This window comes from Anthonomus grandis, chromosome 1 (genome assembly GCF_022605725.1).
Source record: "Anthonomus grandis grandis chromosome 1, icAntGran1.3, whole genome shotgun sequence".
In the NCBI taxonomy this organism is placed as follows: domain Eukaryota; kingdom Metazoa; phylum Arthropoda; class Insecta; order Coleoptera; family Curculionidae; genus Anthonomus; species Anthonomus grandis.
Window position 1 is genome coordinate 50,036,387 of NC_065546.1, and position 19,278 is coordinate 50,055,664.

At 31.6% G+C, this 19,278-nt stretch overlaps 2 protein-coding genes across 4 annotated transcripts in view; one reads left to right on the forward strand and one right to left on the reverse strand.

The window, feature by feature from the left end:
• Positions 1-1,728: 1,728 nt before the first annotated feature.
• Positions 1,729-2,939, reverse strand: LOC126736455 (UDP-N-acetylglucosamine transferase subunit ALG13 homolog). The gene has a single exon (XM_050440812.1). It carries the CDS (start codon positions 2,607-2,609, stop codon positions 2,049-2,051), a length of 561 nt encoding a protein of 186 aa, XP_050296769.1. The 5' UTR covers positions 2,610-2,939; the 3' UTR covers positions 1,729-2,048.
• A 6,899-nt stretch (positions 2,940-9,838) lies between these two features.
• LOC126742179 (chromatin assembly factor 1 subunit A-like) overlaps positions 9,839-19,278 on the forward strand; it is a 39,578-nt gene continuing 30,138 nt past the window's right edge. Inside the window, exons 1-2 of one of the 3 annotated variants that reach the window (XM_050448760.1) lie at positions 9,839-10,194; positions 17,598-17,767. In XM_050448760.1, the coding sequence (XP_050304717.1) occupies positions 10,075-10,194; positions 17,598-17,767 (290 nt within the window). In that variant the 5' untranslated portion in view covers positions 9,839-10,074. Of the gene's footprint in view, positions 10,195-10,319; positions 10,508-10,570; positions 10,746-17,597; positions 17,768-19,278 lie in introns of those variants that run through there. The other 2 variants (XM_050448779.1, XM_050448768.1) reach the window with 2 other exon arrangements.

A 19,278-nucleotide genomic window follows, 5' to 3' on the forward strand; every position in this document is an offset into this window, starting at 1 on the left:
ATAAGATATGTGGTACTTATCTCTTTTTGGCTGTTTAACTTTAGTAAAAGACATATGATTTTTCACTAAAAACCAGTCAAGTGCCACTTATTTTGTTTTGGCTGTACTGTTATTTATCAAAATATAAAATAATTGTTAGTTTTTCAGTAGTTTATCAAGAAAATAATGTAGCTAGTAAGGCTTCTGAGTCTTTTAATTTTACGGGGGTGGAGGTTAACCCGTATTTAGAGAATAAATGTTTAGAGGCAAGCCCAGATAAAATTGCAAATTTTAATGAGAACACAGGTAGGCTGGTATTCATATTTTATGTGCGTTTAACTATATGAAGCAACAATTATGAATTATGGCTCAAAAACTGAATGTGTAGATTTAGATATTAGAAAAGAATTCGAAAATTATAATGTAGCTGGTCCCTCGACTAAAGGTGAAGATTTAGATGAGACAATAATATCCTCCGAGCTAAATTCGGATCAAGAACGCACTATTTATGAATTAAGAAATGTTTTAGATGATTCCGATCAAGATTACGTCCCTGATAGTTCTTCGTCAGAAACATCCAATGAAGAGGGTAAGTTAATACTTTTTTAAAATTTTAAATTAAATAGAAATTTCTACTTTTTAGATGTTACGGATAACCATGTTCCGTTAACTACCAATTTTCTAAAGAAAAGAATCCGAACAAATCAGATCCTTCTCAATGGAAAAAGAATCTCGCTAAGCGTGAGAAAGTCGAAGCTAAAGCCCCAAAATATTGATTGCTTAAAATGTCGTTTTAAGTGTACAGAGAAGATTTCTTTAGAAAAAAGATTAATAATTTGTAAGAACTATTGGAGCTGCGATTTTAACAGAAGAAAAGATTTTGTTTCACAACAATGTTACAAGTAAAGTACCTGAAAGACGAAGAGCAAAACGCACAAGCATGAAAAAACCACGGGAAGACTCGAAAAGTTTATTTTTTTACCACAATGACACAACTGTAAGAGTATGCAAAAGCTTTTTCATTAAAACACTTTGTATTAGCAAGGAGGTTGTAGAGCATATGCCTTTAGGAACCAAGGAGAGGGAAAATTATTTAGCGGTAATGATAAACGGGGAAAAAAGGAACCTCATAATAAAACTAAATCTGAAGATTACGAAAAACTTAAGGCTGATATTGAATCTTTTCCTGTAATAGAATCTCATTACACGCGAAAGTCTACTAAACGGCAGTATCTGGATTCCAAATTAACCATAGCAAAGATGCATTTTCTTTATACAAATATATGTTTATACAAATATATTGAAAATCATTAGTAAATTTAAATAAATAATAAAAAATTTCATTCAAAAAGTGTATTCATAAATCTTTTAATTATATAAAGCAGTCTTATTTTCTTCTTCTTTTGATTAAATGAAATAATGTAGTTGAAATTTATTTTGATATAAAAAAAACAGCCATTTAAATAGGTACTGCAATAACTTCTGGAATGTTGAGCAATATTTAAAAATCAAAAAACCATTCTTAGACTGGGATAAAAGTCTAATAAATTATAGTCAATTGACTACTTTAGTTAGTGTTTAAACTTTATTCAGCCATGTTTCATTGGATTTTTCACTCAATTACTATATAAGGCCACTTTTTAGTTTAGTTTAAATCTTCTCCTGAAGATGCTAACGTCATTAATAAAACATATGTGTCTAGAATAAAATAATTTTCATACTATATAACTTAAAGAAAACTCAAAAATATATTTTTGAAAAATTATATTGTTTAAACAAACAGAAACCAATGGTGCATATGGACCCACTTTTGCAGAAACCCTTCTAAAAAGTGGATTCCTAAAACCAACCTAACAATAAATTATGAAAATTTTGCCCTAAGAAGATGATTGGTTTGAGTAAAATAAAATACACTTTTTAAAGTTTTAATCTTATATATGCAGAATATGATAATATATCTCACTTTCTATTTTCTATATCTGGCACAAATTTAAAGGAATTAAGGATGATCAGATAGGCAAAATGAAAACCTATAATAAATTATGCTTTTTCACCCTTAATGGTAGAATTCAAGCAAAACCACAACTTTTATCTAAATATCTTGCAAATAAAGTTTCATCAGGCTTTGGGTAGGGTTGTAGAGCAAAAAAGTCTTTTCTTAAAGTGTTTGCCAAAGTATCACATGTACAATAATATAAATACCCATTCTTCTGTAACTGACTGGCAAGTTCGACTTGATGGTTATCCATAAGATCTTCATTGACAACCACTATTAAGGGTTTGTTTAGTCTTAAGACATCTAAACATGAACCAGCCCCAGCATGACTTATGACTAAGTTTGACTTAGCAATTTCTTCTTGAAAATTCTCAAAATATTCATTGTATTTTATGGAAATATTGTAGTTGGGAAGTTCTACATACCACACATCATTTTCCTGTCGAACAGATGCTTTAATATTGGGGTGAAACTCTATACCTTCAAAATCTTTGCCTGTCTGTACTTGTATAAAGTTGCAATTCAGTTTTTTTAGCATTTTGAGTACTTTTGGTTTAGTTAATGCTTGAATTAACTGGGGAAACTTTGTTGTTCCGACAGTGACGAAAACATGTTTTGACTGAAAACTGTTCATTTCCAATCAATAACCTGATTATTTTCTAATTAAACTTGATTTGATTTTGATCTATATATTATATTATTTTTTATTTATTGTCTATCATAATGATTTTTCATGTTTATTTTTTGAGGTTATTTTTCTTCTATTTTGATTCTTCTTCTTCTTCTTCTTCCTTCGTGTCTTCTGAGTTCCCTTGGCAGACGGTTATGGTCTAAGCGACTTTGCCTAGTCCAACCAATTTCTGTATCCTCGTCTTTAGTATATGTATACTAAGCAAGAGGTTCTATTTCAATCTTTTACGCTCACTCTCCATTGTATACTGATGTTATGTACACTGCATCCGGCCTGGATACCGGTGTGAATAGAATAAGCTTACCACTGGCTAGGGTTGGATGGATGTCTGGGAATTGGGTTAAGGTGAGTTCCCACTTGCCAGTTTGGCTGAAGAGTCTTTCTGATTCAGTGACACTGAACAAATAATAATGAACGTGGGAACAGAAACATGAACTTTAAATTTTCAGTTTAAATTATCAGTATATTCGTACTTTCAACTAAAGTGAAAACCAGAGCGACTTTTTGTCATTTTGTCTGATCATTATCCAATAATGAATAGAAACTGAAGCGTGAGAACATACATTTTTGCAATTTGTTCAGTGTGGCAAGTTGTGAGGTTTACTTAGATTAATTTTATTGTTTACACATCTTACATATAGGTAATCGCTATTCAAAATGGTTTTTCGATGGCCTGATGAATACATGGATGCGATCTTGGGCAATTATAGAAAATATAATTGTCCAAGAATATCTTCAACGACTTGTTCAAAAATAGGGTCGAACAAGAAAAGGCCTATGTCCAAGTTCACAAGGACATGCCAGAGTTAACAGTGGCTGATATTAAAAATAAGATCAAAACGACAATAACAAATTACAAAAACGAATTAACAAAGATAATAAAATCTGAAAAAATGAAAGCGGGTATAAATATACCACGTTTATGTTGGTTTAACAAGGCCGATGCATTTTTGTGAGAAGTGTGTGAGGCAAAGGAAAGTACATCAAATTTGGTAAGTAGCTTTATTTATTTTTTTGGTATACCTACCGCGTATCCCTTTTTGCACGGTGCCTCAAAATAGCTACATATTAAAATTATTATGACTTATTATGCAGTGTGTTCACAAAACGTGTGTACTAAACACTGAATACTAAATGTAACAAAACATCAAACTAGGCTTGCTGAATTCTCGTGTCAAAATAGTAACGGAGTTGAAGTTTTGAACTCAGACGGAGAATAACAACGGATAATATACAGGGACGAAAAGTGTGTTTTATAAAATTCTTTATATTTTATTTATTATAAAAGATAACACAGTAACCAAGGTGAAGTAAGAAATGAGCGATAATTTGAAGATAAAGTGACAAATCATCTAGGTCCACTATGTTAAATGAGACCGAAATCAACAGTCAAGTTTTTCTGAGAAGTACCATATAGAGTTCTTGCATTTTCAAATTCTCAAATAATTTATTATTACCTCTTTGAACAGGAAACCTTGGCGAGTTAAAATAAAAAACAGCTTTGCTAGCGTTTTTTTATTAAGAAACATTTTTTCAAATAATTTTGTTTATGAGTGATTTCCGCTAAATGAAACTTGGAACTAAAATTTATGCCTGTAGAATTATAGAAGTAAAATGAACTTTACCTTTTGCTTTTGTAAATTGTTTTCTTCTACATTGTTGATCCTTGATCTTGGAGTCTCTTGATTATGTAGAAATGAAAACAGGTCAAAATACCAAAGCGGTGGCTTATAAATGTGATCCGTACCCGCACCAGATCGTTTTGTTCTTTTTACTATATGCAACTTTTTCCAATAAGCCGATCGAAAAGAATTAATTTTTTTAGATCCTTAGTCGTATCACAATCCACCTCAAAACAGCATATGCTTCATTTTTTTTCCTTATGACTATAATCGCTTATTTTAACTTTTCATAGACCTGAAAAATTTCCATAAAGTTCCATAAATTCTGTTAAAAAATCACGGGACCGTTGGAATAAGTCCGATGCCATTGCCATAAGTCCGATATATTTTTAAATACGTAGGGTACCAACCACGTTTGCCAACACAAAATGATCTTAATCAGCAGTTCAAAACGGAGACGTTTTCTGCTTCGTTTCCTAGGCGGGCTTGCGTCTTCACTGCCAACAACAATAAATTTTAACGCATAGTAGGCAATAGAGAACTAAACATTTCAGAACCTACTCAAGTCTTAAATTCGGATCGTGTTATTGAATTTGTCTTTGTGAGTGATGAAGCCAATGCGTCTGGATGCATCTTATAAAATCATATGATTAGGTTATTGAGAATACTTTTAGAATTTTAGCTTCTAGATTTCGCAACCTTTATACACCTATTAATTTAAAGGTTGAAAATATCGAAACATTGGTTTTAGCTTGTTACGTTCTACATATTTTTTTGCGAAAAAATTCACCTGACATCTATAATATCTCTTTAGGGAGCGTTGACGCTAAAAATTTGGGCGTCTTTCCGGTGACAGAAGTGGCCCTATAATAATCTATGATCTACAACGAGGTAAAGTCCAGTGCAACGATATTTTAGAATGGTCACCCGTCAAAACACCAGCATTCCACCTGCCAAACAATGTAAATAGAAGGTGGATGACATTGTTTGGCAGGTGGAATGCTGGTGTTTTGACCGGTGACCATTCTAATATATCCTTGCACTGGACTTTACAAGGGGCCAGTAGAGAAAACTTACAGAATTTCGCAATTACACTAAACGGCTTCGATCTGTACTGTCGTACTCGTTTGGCTATTATTATGGTTGCTAAAATAAATTAAAACTGCCCACACGCGTAATCGTAGACACAAAAAAGGCAGTGTGGTCACGACTACATTCCCATGGACGTCATTAATTTTGAATTTAATCACTGTAATAAAGACTTTATCATTGATATAAATTCACCTCTAATAATAATAACTAATCTTGACAATATTCAACCTACCCCTTCTTCCATCGCAACAGAAGCAGTCTCGATGTGAATCGTTTTATGAGGAGCTCTGGATATATATTTATAATTCAAGAAGTCCATTAGATCAAAGTACCACAAAGATGGTTTATATACATCCCCTCGTACAATATCAGAAGATTTCTGTATTTTCGCCAAGTTCTTCTTATAAACTGTTCTCAGGGACTTGATCTTTTTCGTAACTATTGATTAAGTTCGATAATTTAGTTTCTGAAAAAATAATTGAATTTTTTATTATCTACAATAATAATTTTGATCTTTACGTTGTTTGTATTTACAGAACACCTGATGCTGACGTAAATGTTTTTTTCCAAAAATTACTAAGCTTGCTTGAGTCTCTGCCGTTAAAAAGCAAACTCATTTTATGTGGCGACCTAAACATTGATTTTTCCAGTGTGTGTGCTGCTCAAGAATCTCTCCAGTTCATTTTCGACTCTTTTGGCTTAATCATGCACATTAAATCACCTACCAGAATAACTAAAACCAGCTCTAGTACAATAGATTATATCGTATCTTCCTTTGAGCCAGATTTCGTCGATTGTACTGTCTTAAGCTCAGGTTTCTCAGACCATGAAGCAGTGTTAACAAAGTTTTCCATAACTAAATCTGAAAGTAAAAATGTTCCACGCAAATTAGGCCGTATTTTCTCGGATAAATTTTTTTTACATTTTAGGCACCTTTGTCAATCAACTGACTGGAATATTCTCTCTGACGACGTTGATTCAGAATTCTCTAGATTTGTAAAAACGCTATCTAGTCTTTCTCACAAATCCTTTCCTTTGAGACCTCTTAAAAAGAAGCAACATAACCCCTGGTCTACTCAAGGCTTGCGTACATCTGCTAAGAACATGCGCTTATTATCTCATCTTAAGAAATTTTCAGACAGCGCTTTTTTTCATGAATACGTAAGACTTTACAAAAAGATTAAAGAGAGAACTTTAAAAGCCGCCAAGGATATTTACTATAATAGGAGACTGGCTAAATCTAAAAATGTGGCTAAGGAAACATGGTCGATTGTTAATGCTTTGAGAAATAAGTCTTCTTTGTCGAATACTATCTCCACTTTATCTGAGAACCTTAATGATTATTTTGTAAATGTGGCAAATAATTTAATGAGTACCATAACTCCTTCCCATGATCCACTTTCATATCTTCCCATTGCAAATGAGAATTTCCACAGTCTCTTCTTTACGCCCGTAGTGTTACCAGAGCTTTGCAGTTCAATTAGAGAAATCAAAAACAAAGGCTCTTCTGAAATTGATGGATTTACTCTCAAAATGTTTTCCAATCTGCCCGAATGTACATTATATCATCTTATTACTTTAATTAATCAGTCTTTTCAAAAAGGTGTTTTTCCTAACTGCCTTAAGTTGGCGATAATAATTCCACTACATAAAGGAGGAGACAAAGATCAGTCTTTCAACTATCGCCCTATCGCTCTTCTTCCCACACTTTCAAAAATTATTGAAAGATTGGTTAAAAAAAGACTTCAATCATTTTTGCTAAAATATAAAATACTTACTTCCCACCAATTTGGATTTTTAAATAACAAATGCACAAATGATGCTATGTTTTCTCTTTTTAATAATGTATACTCTAGCTTAAACAACCAACACCCTACAGCAACAATTATCTGTGATTTTTCTAAAGCCTTTGATTGTATTAATCATGACATCTTATTAAAAAAGTTGCAATATTACGGGTTCAGAGGAGCGCCTTTTGAATGGTTTAAGTCGTATCTCAGTAACAGAAGTCAAGCTGTGAGAATTGATTCGACTGTGTCTTCTTGCAAGCCAATACAAAGTGGAGTGCCTCAAGGTTCCGTACTTGGCCCTATTTTGTTTCTTATCTTCATCAATGACATTGCTAATCTAAATATTAACGGTAAAGTCTGTCTATTTGCTGATGATACTAGTTTTACCTGGAGTAATCCGGATATTTCTACACTTCATAGAACCGTATCAAGTGATTTAACTACTATCAAATCATGGTGCGACTCTAATCTCCTTTGTCTCAACATTTCCAAACTAAAATGTTGTCCTATAAAAATACCTTGCAATCTTTTGTACTTGGTAACGCAAGAATTGACGAAGTTGATTCTGCAAAGTTTTTAGGGCTAACTGTTGACAACTCGTTAAAATGCGGGACACACATATTGATTCTTTATCAAGAAAATGAAGTTCCGCTTGTTTTGCGTTAAGATCAATTTCTAAGGAGCTTAGCCTGTCTACTTCTAGAACAGTTTATTTTGCCCTTTTTGAATCGCACCTTCGATACGCCCTTCCATTCTGGGGTACATGTAGTGCAACTCAATTTGACCGTATTTTTAGACTACAAAAAAAAGCTTTACGTTATACACTGAGACTTAAATACAGAAGTCATTGCCAGCATTTCTTCAAAAAATTTCAAATATTAACTTTTCCATCTTTATTCATATTTGAGTCCGTTTGTCTAATACGCAAACAGGGTTCAGCATCTGATAGGCCTTCCCATAGTTATCCACTTAGAAACACGGAACATGATCTATACCTGCCTACCCCACATTCAGAGTTGGTCAAAAGTTCCATATTATATAATGCAAAAAAAAATGCACAATCATCTGCCATTGGAAATTAAATCCATCACATCTTTTTTTGCATTTCGTAAAGCATTAAAAGCATTCTTACTGGAGAGAGCTTTTTACAAAGTTAAGGATTTTTTTTTTGTAATCATTGATTTGAAATTTCGCACTAGCTGATTATGTATTTTTACTATCTGTACATGTTTAGGTATACTGCTTTGTGTAGCTATTTTAGGATTTTTTATAATTTTTTACTTTTTTTAACATTTTTTACATTTTTTTTTAACATAGAGAGATTTTTTAATTATTTTTTTTTGATATTGTATACATTAAATTGTATATTTTATAATAATATTTTTGACTACTTACAATTTTGAAATTGTATTAATCTGTATATATTGTAGATATTCTATTCTATTTATTTATTTTTTCTTTAAATTTTGTTTTGTTTTTCTTTTCTTTAATTGTGTTTTGTTTGTATTTTTTGTGTCTTTTTTGTTTTACAGCTTTGTCTACAAATTGTAACAATTTCTTGACAATAAAGCATTGATTGATTGATTGATTGATTGGTTGATTGCTCTATTTGCCCCAGCATCTACTTCTCTATATTTATTTATCAGTTCTTTAAATGCCGATTTTTTTAAATTTCGATCACTGTATTCTTTACTTTTAATCAATAAATTCCGCGAGGAATTCATGTGAACAATGAACGACATCATGCACAACAGAAGGCTCAATTAGTAAACAAACGAAAAAAAAATCGTGGAAGTTGTTTGGCAATACGTAAATATTTTATTTTGAAATTACACGCTCCGTTTTATCGGATCAGTTTTAGCAAAAATATGTACCGCTGGTCAACTCTCCGACTTGTGTTTGAATTTCATAATGATGCGATAAGACGTAATTTTTGGATAAGTATATCTATCTATCTGACAAAACGCACGTTAAGTCATAGCGTATAAACCGGCCTTTAAATCAGTTCAAGTAAATCGTTACTTTTTCAGTCTAGACACAATAACCGATTCCTAGCGATCTATCGGTTTTAACCGCGGTTAAGCCCTTGGTTCACCTTGAACAGTCGCTTTATAACATAACCAATCGTGTCCGCTTGGACGTGTTTGGTTGATGTAACGTTGTAATTTGTCAGCTGTCACTATCATAATTTTGTTTGTTTTTAAATAATACCCCAGGCGCCAGTAATATTATATGTAATTAGTTCTTAAAATAAATATAAAAAAAAAATTTTATTAGCCATAATAAAGTTTGTGTCATTTTTAAAAAGGAAACAATTTGTTGTTTGTTTTTATTTTTTCCCGCACTTATTTCAATATCTTTGACATTTGACGTTTAGAAAACAGCTCCGGACGTGGGTAATTACTTTTCCAAATTGATGACGTATAAAGGACTAATTGGTGACGTCACGTATCTCAAGCGGTTATAACTATAACCGCTTGGATGTGTTTGGTTAATACCATTTAGGAACGGTAATTACCGGTAGACCGCTTGGAATCGGTTAATGTGTTACTTGATGACTGTTGACTGTTCAGCTCATCTATTTCCTGTCCATGTGGCAACATCGGTGTACCTTAAGATTGCATCTGTCAAATGCCAAGCGGCTACAAGCTACAACGTCGCAAAACGAACCGGATCTTGCGCAGAGTGCCCACAGAAAGCTGAAAGTTTATCGTACTTTGACTTTGCCTCGTTTTTTTGGGTGTTTTCAGAGAAAATTTTTTTTACTTCGAAACGTTTATGCTGTATAATATACAAAAGGTCTATTAAGTTGCTCCCGTCAATTGAAAAGTGAGGTTTTTCATGTACTTTTCTCTCATGGTTTGCGTGCGGCTGACGTCTCACTCCAACCAGTAGGTTGGATCGATGTTTGGATTTTCCTCAGCTACTCATATCCTTCGAGGATCTACACACAGAACGTGGAATTGCGTTACATCCGTCGCCTCTATCGTTTGGAATAAGTTCAGTTTTGTGGCACTGAAAAATGTAAGTAGCATTATTTAATTATTTGTGAATACCGCCAAAAAAAGACATTGTTGACAGTGCTTTGTTTCATGCGCGATATTTGCTGATCTATGAAAACCAATCAGAAATCGGAATGCTGCCCTAGGCTAGCTAAAAACAAAATTATTAAAGATGGCCGTCAGAATCTGTATTCTGCAGTGTTGTATAGATTTTTTTCAATAAAAATCTTGTTTCGTGCTTTGAACATCTTATTTGTCCATAATATACTATACAAAAGCATTTTCTAAAATTCTATTAAAGCAATTGTTAAGTATATTGAACTTTATTGTACAAGGTGAGTTTTTCACAGGGAGGTCCCTATACTGTATGTTATAGTCTTTTAAAATCCAGAAGGCAGGTCTCACTTTTTTGACACTTTCTAGAAATTGTCAAAATCTCACAGTTTTCATTTCACAACAACTTTCAAAAAGTCCCATTATCAAGTGAATTAATATATTTATTTAACAATGTCTCTTATCAAGCCCTCAAATATACCTACCTATATCACATTCAACAGATTCTGCAACCCACAGGTACTGATTTTTTATATATATTATATGCTCCTTTACCTTGTGTTTAAATGTCATTTTGAAATTTTTGTAATAACACTGTTCATATCCAAAAAAGTGATCAATATTGAGTTAAAATGTTTAGCCCCATTAATTCTCGATTGCTCAAGTAACAATGTTGTGATAATTAAGTTATATTGAATATCATTTTAGTTGGTTTAGTTATATTAAGTAAATATAACCCTAAGGGGTTTTTAGTTCAATAAACTATTTTAAAAATCACATTTATGTATAAAATGTTCAACCTTTAAGTAGTATCCTTAGCACAGAACAGGGAAAATCAGTGTATAGGATGATTAATAATATCCAAATTTTATTCTCATAAGAATAAAGTTAGAACTATTATTCTGGTGCAGAATCCTACACATGAGGAAGCAAAGACTTTTAACAACTGCCCTAACTTGTTGAAAGATGGATGTTTTTACCAAAAACTTAAAGAAGTTTAATAACTAAAATATTTCTGTCAAAAAATTATACATTATGTTCGACATGTATTATTTAGTAACAGTAGTTTTTTTGACAAATATCTTATAGGATTTTTTTAAATCGTCAGTTACCAGTACTAGAGGTACTTTTTAGGACAACACCTGCAACTCAAGCCAAAACAAGCAATATATTAATATCTAATAATAATTTATTGTAATTACCAAAATATGTGTTAAACAAAATACAGAGTATAAAACCTAAAATCAAAACTATAGTACAGGCTAAAGACTCATAAATATTCTACAAGACATAAAAATGCTGTAACTCTCCAATGTGTAGCAGTATATACAGTGGTAGCCAAAGGTATGGAAACTTTTTTAATTTGTATTTTTTTTTTAAGAAACCAGGAACTATAATAAAGTTACTCATATTGTGATAAAGTATATATAATATACTTGTTTGGGGCACCATGACTGTTGTCGACACTGTTATTCTGAACTTGGCATCTTCACTTTTCCATGTGTATTCATCTTGCAATGTTTGACTTTTATAAAGAATAATCTACCATCATATTTAACACACAGTAATATACATCAGTATTCAACTCGAAACAGTCTGAATATTTTGCCGGAATTTCGCAGGCTTGGGAGAACCCGCAGAGGAACTGTTTATCATGGGATTTGTTTCTATAATGTGTTATCATTGCAGGTTAGGGAACTTAATGAACAAGCTTTTATTAAAAAAATTAAAAACTATTTATTAAAAAAGTCTTTATTCATTTGAAGAGTACCTAAATAACAATTTTAATGACCTAATTTAACTGTTTTATAAATATTGTGTGTCTATTATAAGTATTTTTAAATTGAGTCTCTGTAGATTTTAATTATATATAAATTTTAGACTCTTACTGTATATGTGCGTATATAATTTTTATTTATTAATTTTAGTTAATACTTAAGTTTTAAATCATGAAATTGCATTTTATATATTACGGTTTATATTGACTTGTAAAAACACTGTGTGTAATATTACGAATAATGAAATAAAATAAAAAAAAATATATATATTACCTAACTTAACATATTAATTTAAAATTAAATGTATTATAAAAAGAAAATGAACTAAAATTAATATTTTCTTGGCCAAAAGTTTGGAAACTGAAGAAAGTTATTTATATAAATTACATCTAAATCAAAATCTGCTAATATTTTGTGGCATATCCCTCCGAATTTATTACTTCTCTACATCTTCATGGCATAGAATCGACAAGTCTTGCACAGTCTTCACTGGAATTGGCAGCCCACTCAGTAGTTCCCACAGTTGAGCCTTGTTTGAAATCAAATGGTTTCGAATCTTCCTGTCCAAATGATCCCATAAATTCTCTATGGGATTAAGATCTGGGGACTGTGAAGGCCAATCCATTAAAGCAATGCTCTGTTCAGTTAACCAGTTTTTCACAAATTGGGACTTGTGTTTAGGGTCGTTGTCTTGCTGAAACAACCATCTCAATGGCATTTCCTCCTCAGCATAAGGCAACATGTTGTTCTTCAATATGTCTTTGTATAGAAAACGGTCCATTATTCCATCAATTTTAACCAGGGGGCCAACATCTGATCGGGAGAAACAACCCCACACCATTACTCTTCCACCACCATGTTTTACCGTAGGCATTTGGTATTTGTGGCTGTACCTTGTACCTTTTGGTCGCCGGACATAACATCTCCCGTCACTCCCAAATAATTGAAACTTACTTTTGTCACTAAACAATACAGTATTCCAATTTTGGTGGGACCAGGTAAGATGATCTCATGCAAATTTCAAGCGATCCTTTCTATTTTTCTTTGATATTAGTGGTTTCTTTACAGCAACTCTTCCAAAAAGCCCCACTTCATTTAGCCTTCTTCTCACCATGCGAGCAGACACAGAAATCCATATTTCACTCATTTCTCCAGAAATATCTATAGAAGTTTTCTTTGGGTCATTCATCAATATTCTTTTCATTACCTTCATAGCCCTTTTGGACAACTTTCTTGGTCTTCCTTGCTTGTGGGCTACCGAAACATTTTCTCTTTCTTCAAATTTTTTAATTATTTTTGAAACAGTGCCTTTTAAAATGTTTAAATTTTTACTTAATTCAATTTGTTTATAACCCTTCTGGTATAGATCAACTATTTTACTTTTTAAATCACTAGATAAGTATTTACACTTAGGCATGATGCCTGTCTTCACTCAAACAAAATCGTACCATTAAACAGCTTGTAGTAAACAATTATTATGATTTTATTAAAGGTTTCCATACATCTGGCCACAGAGAAATAACTCCTCTTTCATCAAAACTAATAAACAACATTCATTTCATTATTTGCTGATAAGCTGTTTATTTATATTTTTGAGAGTTTTCACATTGCAATATTTTCTGCATTTTTTGAAAAAGTTTAAAGTTTCCATACTTTTGGCCACCACTGTAACTGGAATATTGGAAATTGTAAGAAATTGTGTAAAAAACTAAAACATGCTTATTATTGATAAAATAATTTAGTTATATTTCTTAAAGTAACTTGATATAATATGTAATAAAAAAACCATAATCCCATACAATTAATGTTATTACCGTAAAACTAACTACCTTTAGTTAAAACTTAAAATAAAAAATTGTTACTGTACAATTTAATAAGTTATAGGCCCTAGTGGAGTTTATTAAAAAAAGCTGAACTACAGAATTTTTGTTAAAAATAAAAAATTATGCCATTGAAAAATATAAGCAGAATTATTTAATTTCTCCATATTAAGCTATACAAAAGCATTTTCTAACTAAAGCAATCAATAAGTACAGTGAAATCTCCCATTAGCGGACATTGACGGTACCAAGTTTATTGTCCACTAATAGGAAGTGTCTGCTATTAAGAAAACCCAAATATGTAAATGTATGTACATAATTTTTATTAACTAACATATGTTTTATTAATAACATAATTTTTATTAATTAACATGTATTGATGAGAATTACAAGTATAAACAAACATAGGTACATTGCTACCTTACATACCAGAAAAAGAAAACTGAAATTTAAAATCCTTAAATATATATGATATTTTTAAGGTGTTCAAAAGCAACAAAATCATTTTTTGTAAATTTTTTTAGATCATCAACACATTTTAATGCATCGGCATAAGAATTTACAGTACTCAAAGCTTCTTCCCTTTCTTCCTCTTCTTCCTTTTCTTCACTATCACTTTCTTATTTTGTACCTCATCAGCAATGGTTTCTAGACCTCCTTCAAATGTTTCCTCCGTATGAAGTCCTTGGTCCAATATAATAAAGTCATTATCTAATGCCTTAGAAATTTGGCCAACTTCCTGACAGTTTTTCCAGAATTCCTCTAAAGTTGCCAAAGGTAAGTCATCTTCTGGATCGTAGTCTTCTGCTCGAGTATCTCCTTGAGGTGATTTTTGGAAACCAGCTTTGACAAAACAATTTTGTATAGTGCGTGGGCTAACCTTATTCCAGGCGTTCTTAATAAAATATAATGCAAAATGTTAATCGATTTTGATAAATCTGAAGCAAACGATACATCATCCATTTTTGATAGGATGTGCTTTAAAATCTGGCTTCTATAAAATAATTTAAAATTTTGTATTATACCTTGGTCCATGGGCTGACATACAGAAGTTGTGTTGGGAGGTAAAAAAAGTATTTTAATATTTTTAAGGTTAAGTTCTCTTGGGTGTGAACTGGCATTATCAAGAAAAAGTAAAATTTTTCGTTTTTGACAACCCTTTCTTTTATCGATATCCAAAAGCCAGTCTGTCATGATATTTCTTGTCATCCAAGCTTTTTTATTTGATGTAAATTTTTTAAGGCTCGTGGGCGCGCAGCTTTTCCAATAACCAAAAGCTTTTCTTTGTCACCAGCCATATTGGCGCAAAATAGTATTGTTAATTGTTCTTTTGACATTTTCCCCCCTGTGCACTTCTCACCTTTCAACATTAAAGTTTTATCTGGCAAAGCTCTAAAAAATAAACCTCTCTCATCTGCGTTATAGATGTCCTCTGGCCTATATCCTAGCAACATTCCTGGTAGCCTCTCTAAGAACTGATTCACATCTTCTTGGTTTACATTTGCCGACTCCCCTGAGATGCACTTAAGGCTTATATTATGCCTTCTTCTCCACTTATTCAGCCAACCATCAGATGCGCTGAAATTGCGATGCCCCAATTCAATTGCTACTTCTTTCGCCTTCGTTTTTATTAGGGGCCCTGAGATGGGAATTTTTTGATTTCTTGCGCGGGCAAACCACTCAAAACAAACTCGGTCTATTTGGGCAGCTTCACCTTTCAATTTTGCTGATTTCTGATCTAAATTTTCTCCCGATTGCCATTGTCTTCGAATAATTTCTTTATTTTTTACAATCTCCGCCGCTTGACTTTTACTTATATTAAACCTAGAATAATATGTACATTGTGATCACAAAATACAAAAATTAAAATCCTATCCAACCTTTCTCCCAGTTTACGGACATTTAAACTTTCCTGTTATGCAATATTTACAACCTCCATTTTTTGCCTCAGCGTTAAAAAGTTTCTAATGGGCGCCATGTCACCTGCTTCAATTACAAGACGGTACTAAAACAATACATACGTGGATACTAAAGTGGCGTGATTTTTTTCCTAGAGTAACGTAACGGTCATTTTTGTCCTCTTTCGGAGATCCGTGTCCGTTTTTGGGGAATTTTGCGCGTTTTGGGGTTGAAAATTTATGTCCTTGTCCGTCCGACAGGGCGTCCGCTAATGAGAATTTATTTTATAGGAAATTGTTCTTTAAAATCTCGTGACAAAAAATACTGGCCATTAATAGGACATGTCCAGTATTGAGAGCTGTCCGCTAAGAGGAATTTCACTGTATATTTAACTTTATGGTTCAAGATTTTTTCAGGGTTTTTTTATGTTATATACTATATAACAGCGTTTTAGAATCCAGCAGCAAGTTTAATTTCTTGGACACATACTACTAAGGACAAAATCTCACACTGTTCATTTCAAAACAACATTCAGAAAGTTCCCATTATTAAGTGATTTATCTACTTATTTAACAATTTGTTCTTTTTTCATGTTCTTTGTACCTCTGTTACTTTTCATACATTTCAATAACCATAAAAGAACATTAGTTTTTATGGCAAACATCTTTTAGGATAACTATTTTTTTAATTGTGTGCTACCATTTTTAGAGGTACTATTAGAATAATACCTGTAACTCAAGCCAAACAAGCAATGTATATCAAATAATAATGTATTGTAATTAATTGCCTTCAAAAATATAAGCAGTGCCTTTTAAAATGTTTAAAAGGCACTTATTATTTCATATGTCCATATGATACCATTTAAAAGCATTTTCTGAAATTCTGCTCAAGCTATCAATAAGTATAGTGAATTTTATTGTAAAAGGTGAGTGTTTTTTTATGTGGTATAATATGGCCTTTTAAAATGCAGCAGGCAAATGCAATTTCTTGGATACATACAAAGCCTCAAATTTTTAAATTCAAAACAATATTCAAAAAGTTCTATTATCAACTGAATTATCTACCTATTTAACATGTCGCTTATCAATCCTTCAATACCCTACTATACCACATTCAACAGAATCTGCAACAGTTTTTTTAAATTTTTATATTCTTTGAAGCCCTGTTACTTTTTGCCTGATTTTTCATAATTTCAAAAGTAATTAGTATCAAATTAAACATTTGTCTAAAAGGTCCTCAAAATCAATAATAATGTTAATTAATCACTTAACAAATGGAATTCTAACTTTCGGAATTCAATCGATTATATAAATGATGTTTGAGCAACATTTTTAGAAAGTTAAGTTTTATTGATGTAATATGTCTGAGCAGGCATGACATTTTTAAATATATATATTTTTCTCAACTCAGTTGTGCAAGTAAAATAAAGATTACTTTATTTCTCCTTCTCCTCTTTTTAAAAAATATATGTTAGCTATAATTTGTACTTCAACAATAGTCATGAAAAAGTTCTTACTTTATAAAAGATCTTATGTAGCCCTAACTCTAATACTATTGAGTGATTCTGCATGTAGCCTTCAGCATTAAGCAGAGCAGGTCTGTTTCTTAAAAAAAAAATAAACACAAATTCCAATTATTGAAAATCTGAAAATATTTCAATTGTTTGATGTATATTCTGCAAAGAAAAATAAACAAAAAATAGACAAATACAATATATTGCTAGTTGGTTGAAAATTTCAAATTAATCATTTTATGCATCTATGGGTCTACAAATCATCTACCTCCCTTTTATCCAATCGCCAATCGAAAGCATTTTGTATTTTTTAGTTTAATTTTGCTATTTTCATAAATTTTAAGCATTGATTTTATATTAGATGCCTAAATCAAGAAAAAGACATCACTCTCGCAGTCGGTCTAAGACCAGATCCAGGTCACCCTCTAGAGACAGAAGTTATGAAAAAGAGAAGAAACCGAATTCACATGAGAAAGATGGAAAGAGAAGGCGCCTTGATGAGATTGATAGTCCACAAAAAAGATCATTGAGGTAAGATAATAAGGATTGGATTGGTATTTTTATTTTAGTTAATAAGAACAAATAAAAAGGTTAGGGAAAGTACATTTACTTAAGTTACCTGAATCATTGACCACAATGTTTAACTTTTGAACTTCTACATATGTTAACATCATAAACTTCTATTATGGTGTAGTTCTCTTATTAAAGAGATTACCTAACATTAGAAGTACCATATTCCCTTTTAGGTCAAATTTGTTAATATTTGTTTAATACTTTCCATCCTCTATTTTCTTAAATAAAGCAGCTTTGCAATATCTTAATAAAAGTATGTTATAAAATATAGCAAAAAACTTTATTTTCAAGAAAATGAGGTGCAAATATCATCATTTACATGCCAAATGGTCAAATTAAAATGTGAAATGTATGATGAAATGATATGAATTTTCTTCCATCAACTGATAATATACTATCATTTAAAAAAAAATTCAGTGAGCCCAATGAACCGATTCTTAGAATGAAACAGCAATGTCTTAATTACTTATTTAAACCTTAAATTTATAAAATTTACCTTATAATAACAGGTAAGGTATTGTTAACATTATTAATTTAAATTGAATCCACTGAATTTTGACTTGCTTTTTTGGTAAAGTGATGCAAGGACTCACCTATCCAATTTATGAAAATTGGCTTCATTTATAAATGTAAGCTTTTACACTACTTCTATACCATTAAAGATAAAATGTTTTTTATAGTGTTTACTATACTGTTACTATGAGTTAACATTTCTGAGGGTTAAAATATATAATCTTTCTGTGAATCTATGATTTATTAAAAATATGAATGAAAAGCACTTGACTACTCTTAGAGATAGGCAGTGTCTATTTATTTCTATGCCAGATAAAAGGTGGGAAAAGCAGATTTTTGTTAGGATTGGAGATTCTCGCACACATTATTTTAGAGAGGAATTTTTGTCATGCTGGTGCATTTTTATATTAGAGGCGACTTGTATAAAAAGTACAGGGAAACAATATGCAAGACATAATATATATTGTACTTCAATTTTTTTTTATGACACACTATTACAATCAGCATTCATCCAATTACATTCTTTTGCAAGAGATTTTTTCTTAAAATAGTTTCTTGGCATATAATTGGTTTATATTGGCTCAATGTAGATTTGTTGACTCAAAACTAATAGAACTTTTTCATTTTCCAAGTAATTTGTGCCTTGCTGCTCCAGTGCAAAGTTTTTCCTTTGTATTATCACCTTTGGTGGCCTCCTGAGTTCGCTACCATGTTTTTTGACTTATATTAGTAGCTAAAATAGAACAATATCTTAATGAACAATAAATCCTTCTAAGAAGATTAAATGTGGAGAACAAGCAGATTTTGCAGGCTGCAAATGAGATCACCAGACTTTTTCCATAATATTTTACTGGAAAACAACTACTCAATTAAGCTAAGAGTCTTAATATCCAGAAGTCTCAATTAAGACTGACTCTAGGTCTTTTATCAGTCTAGCAATTAGGATCTAAGATACT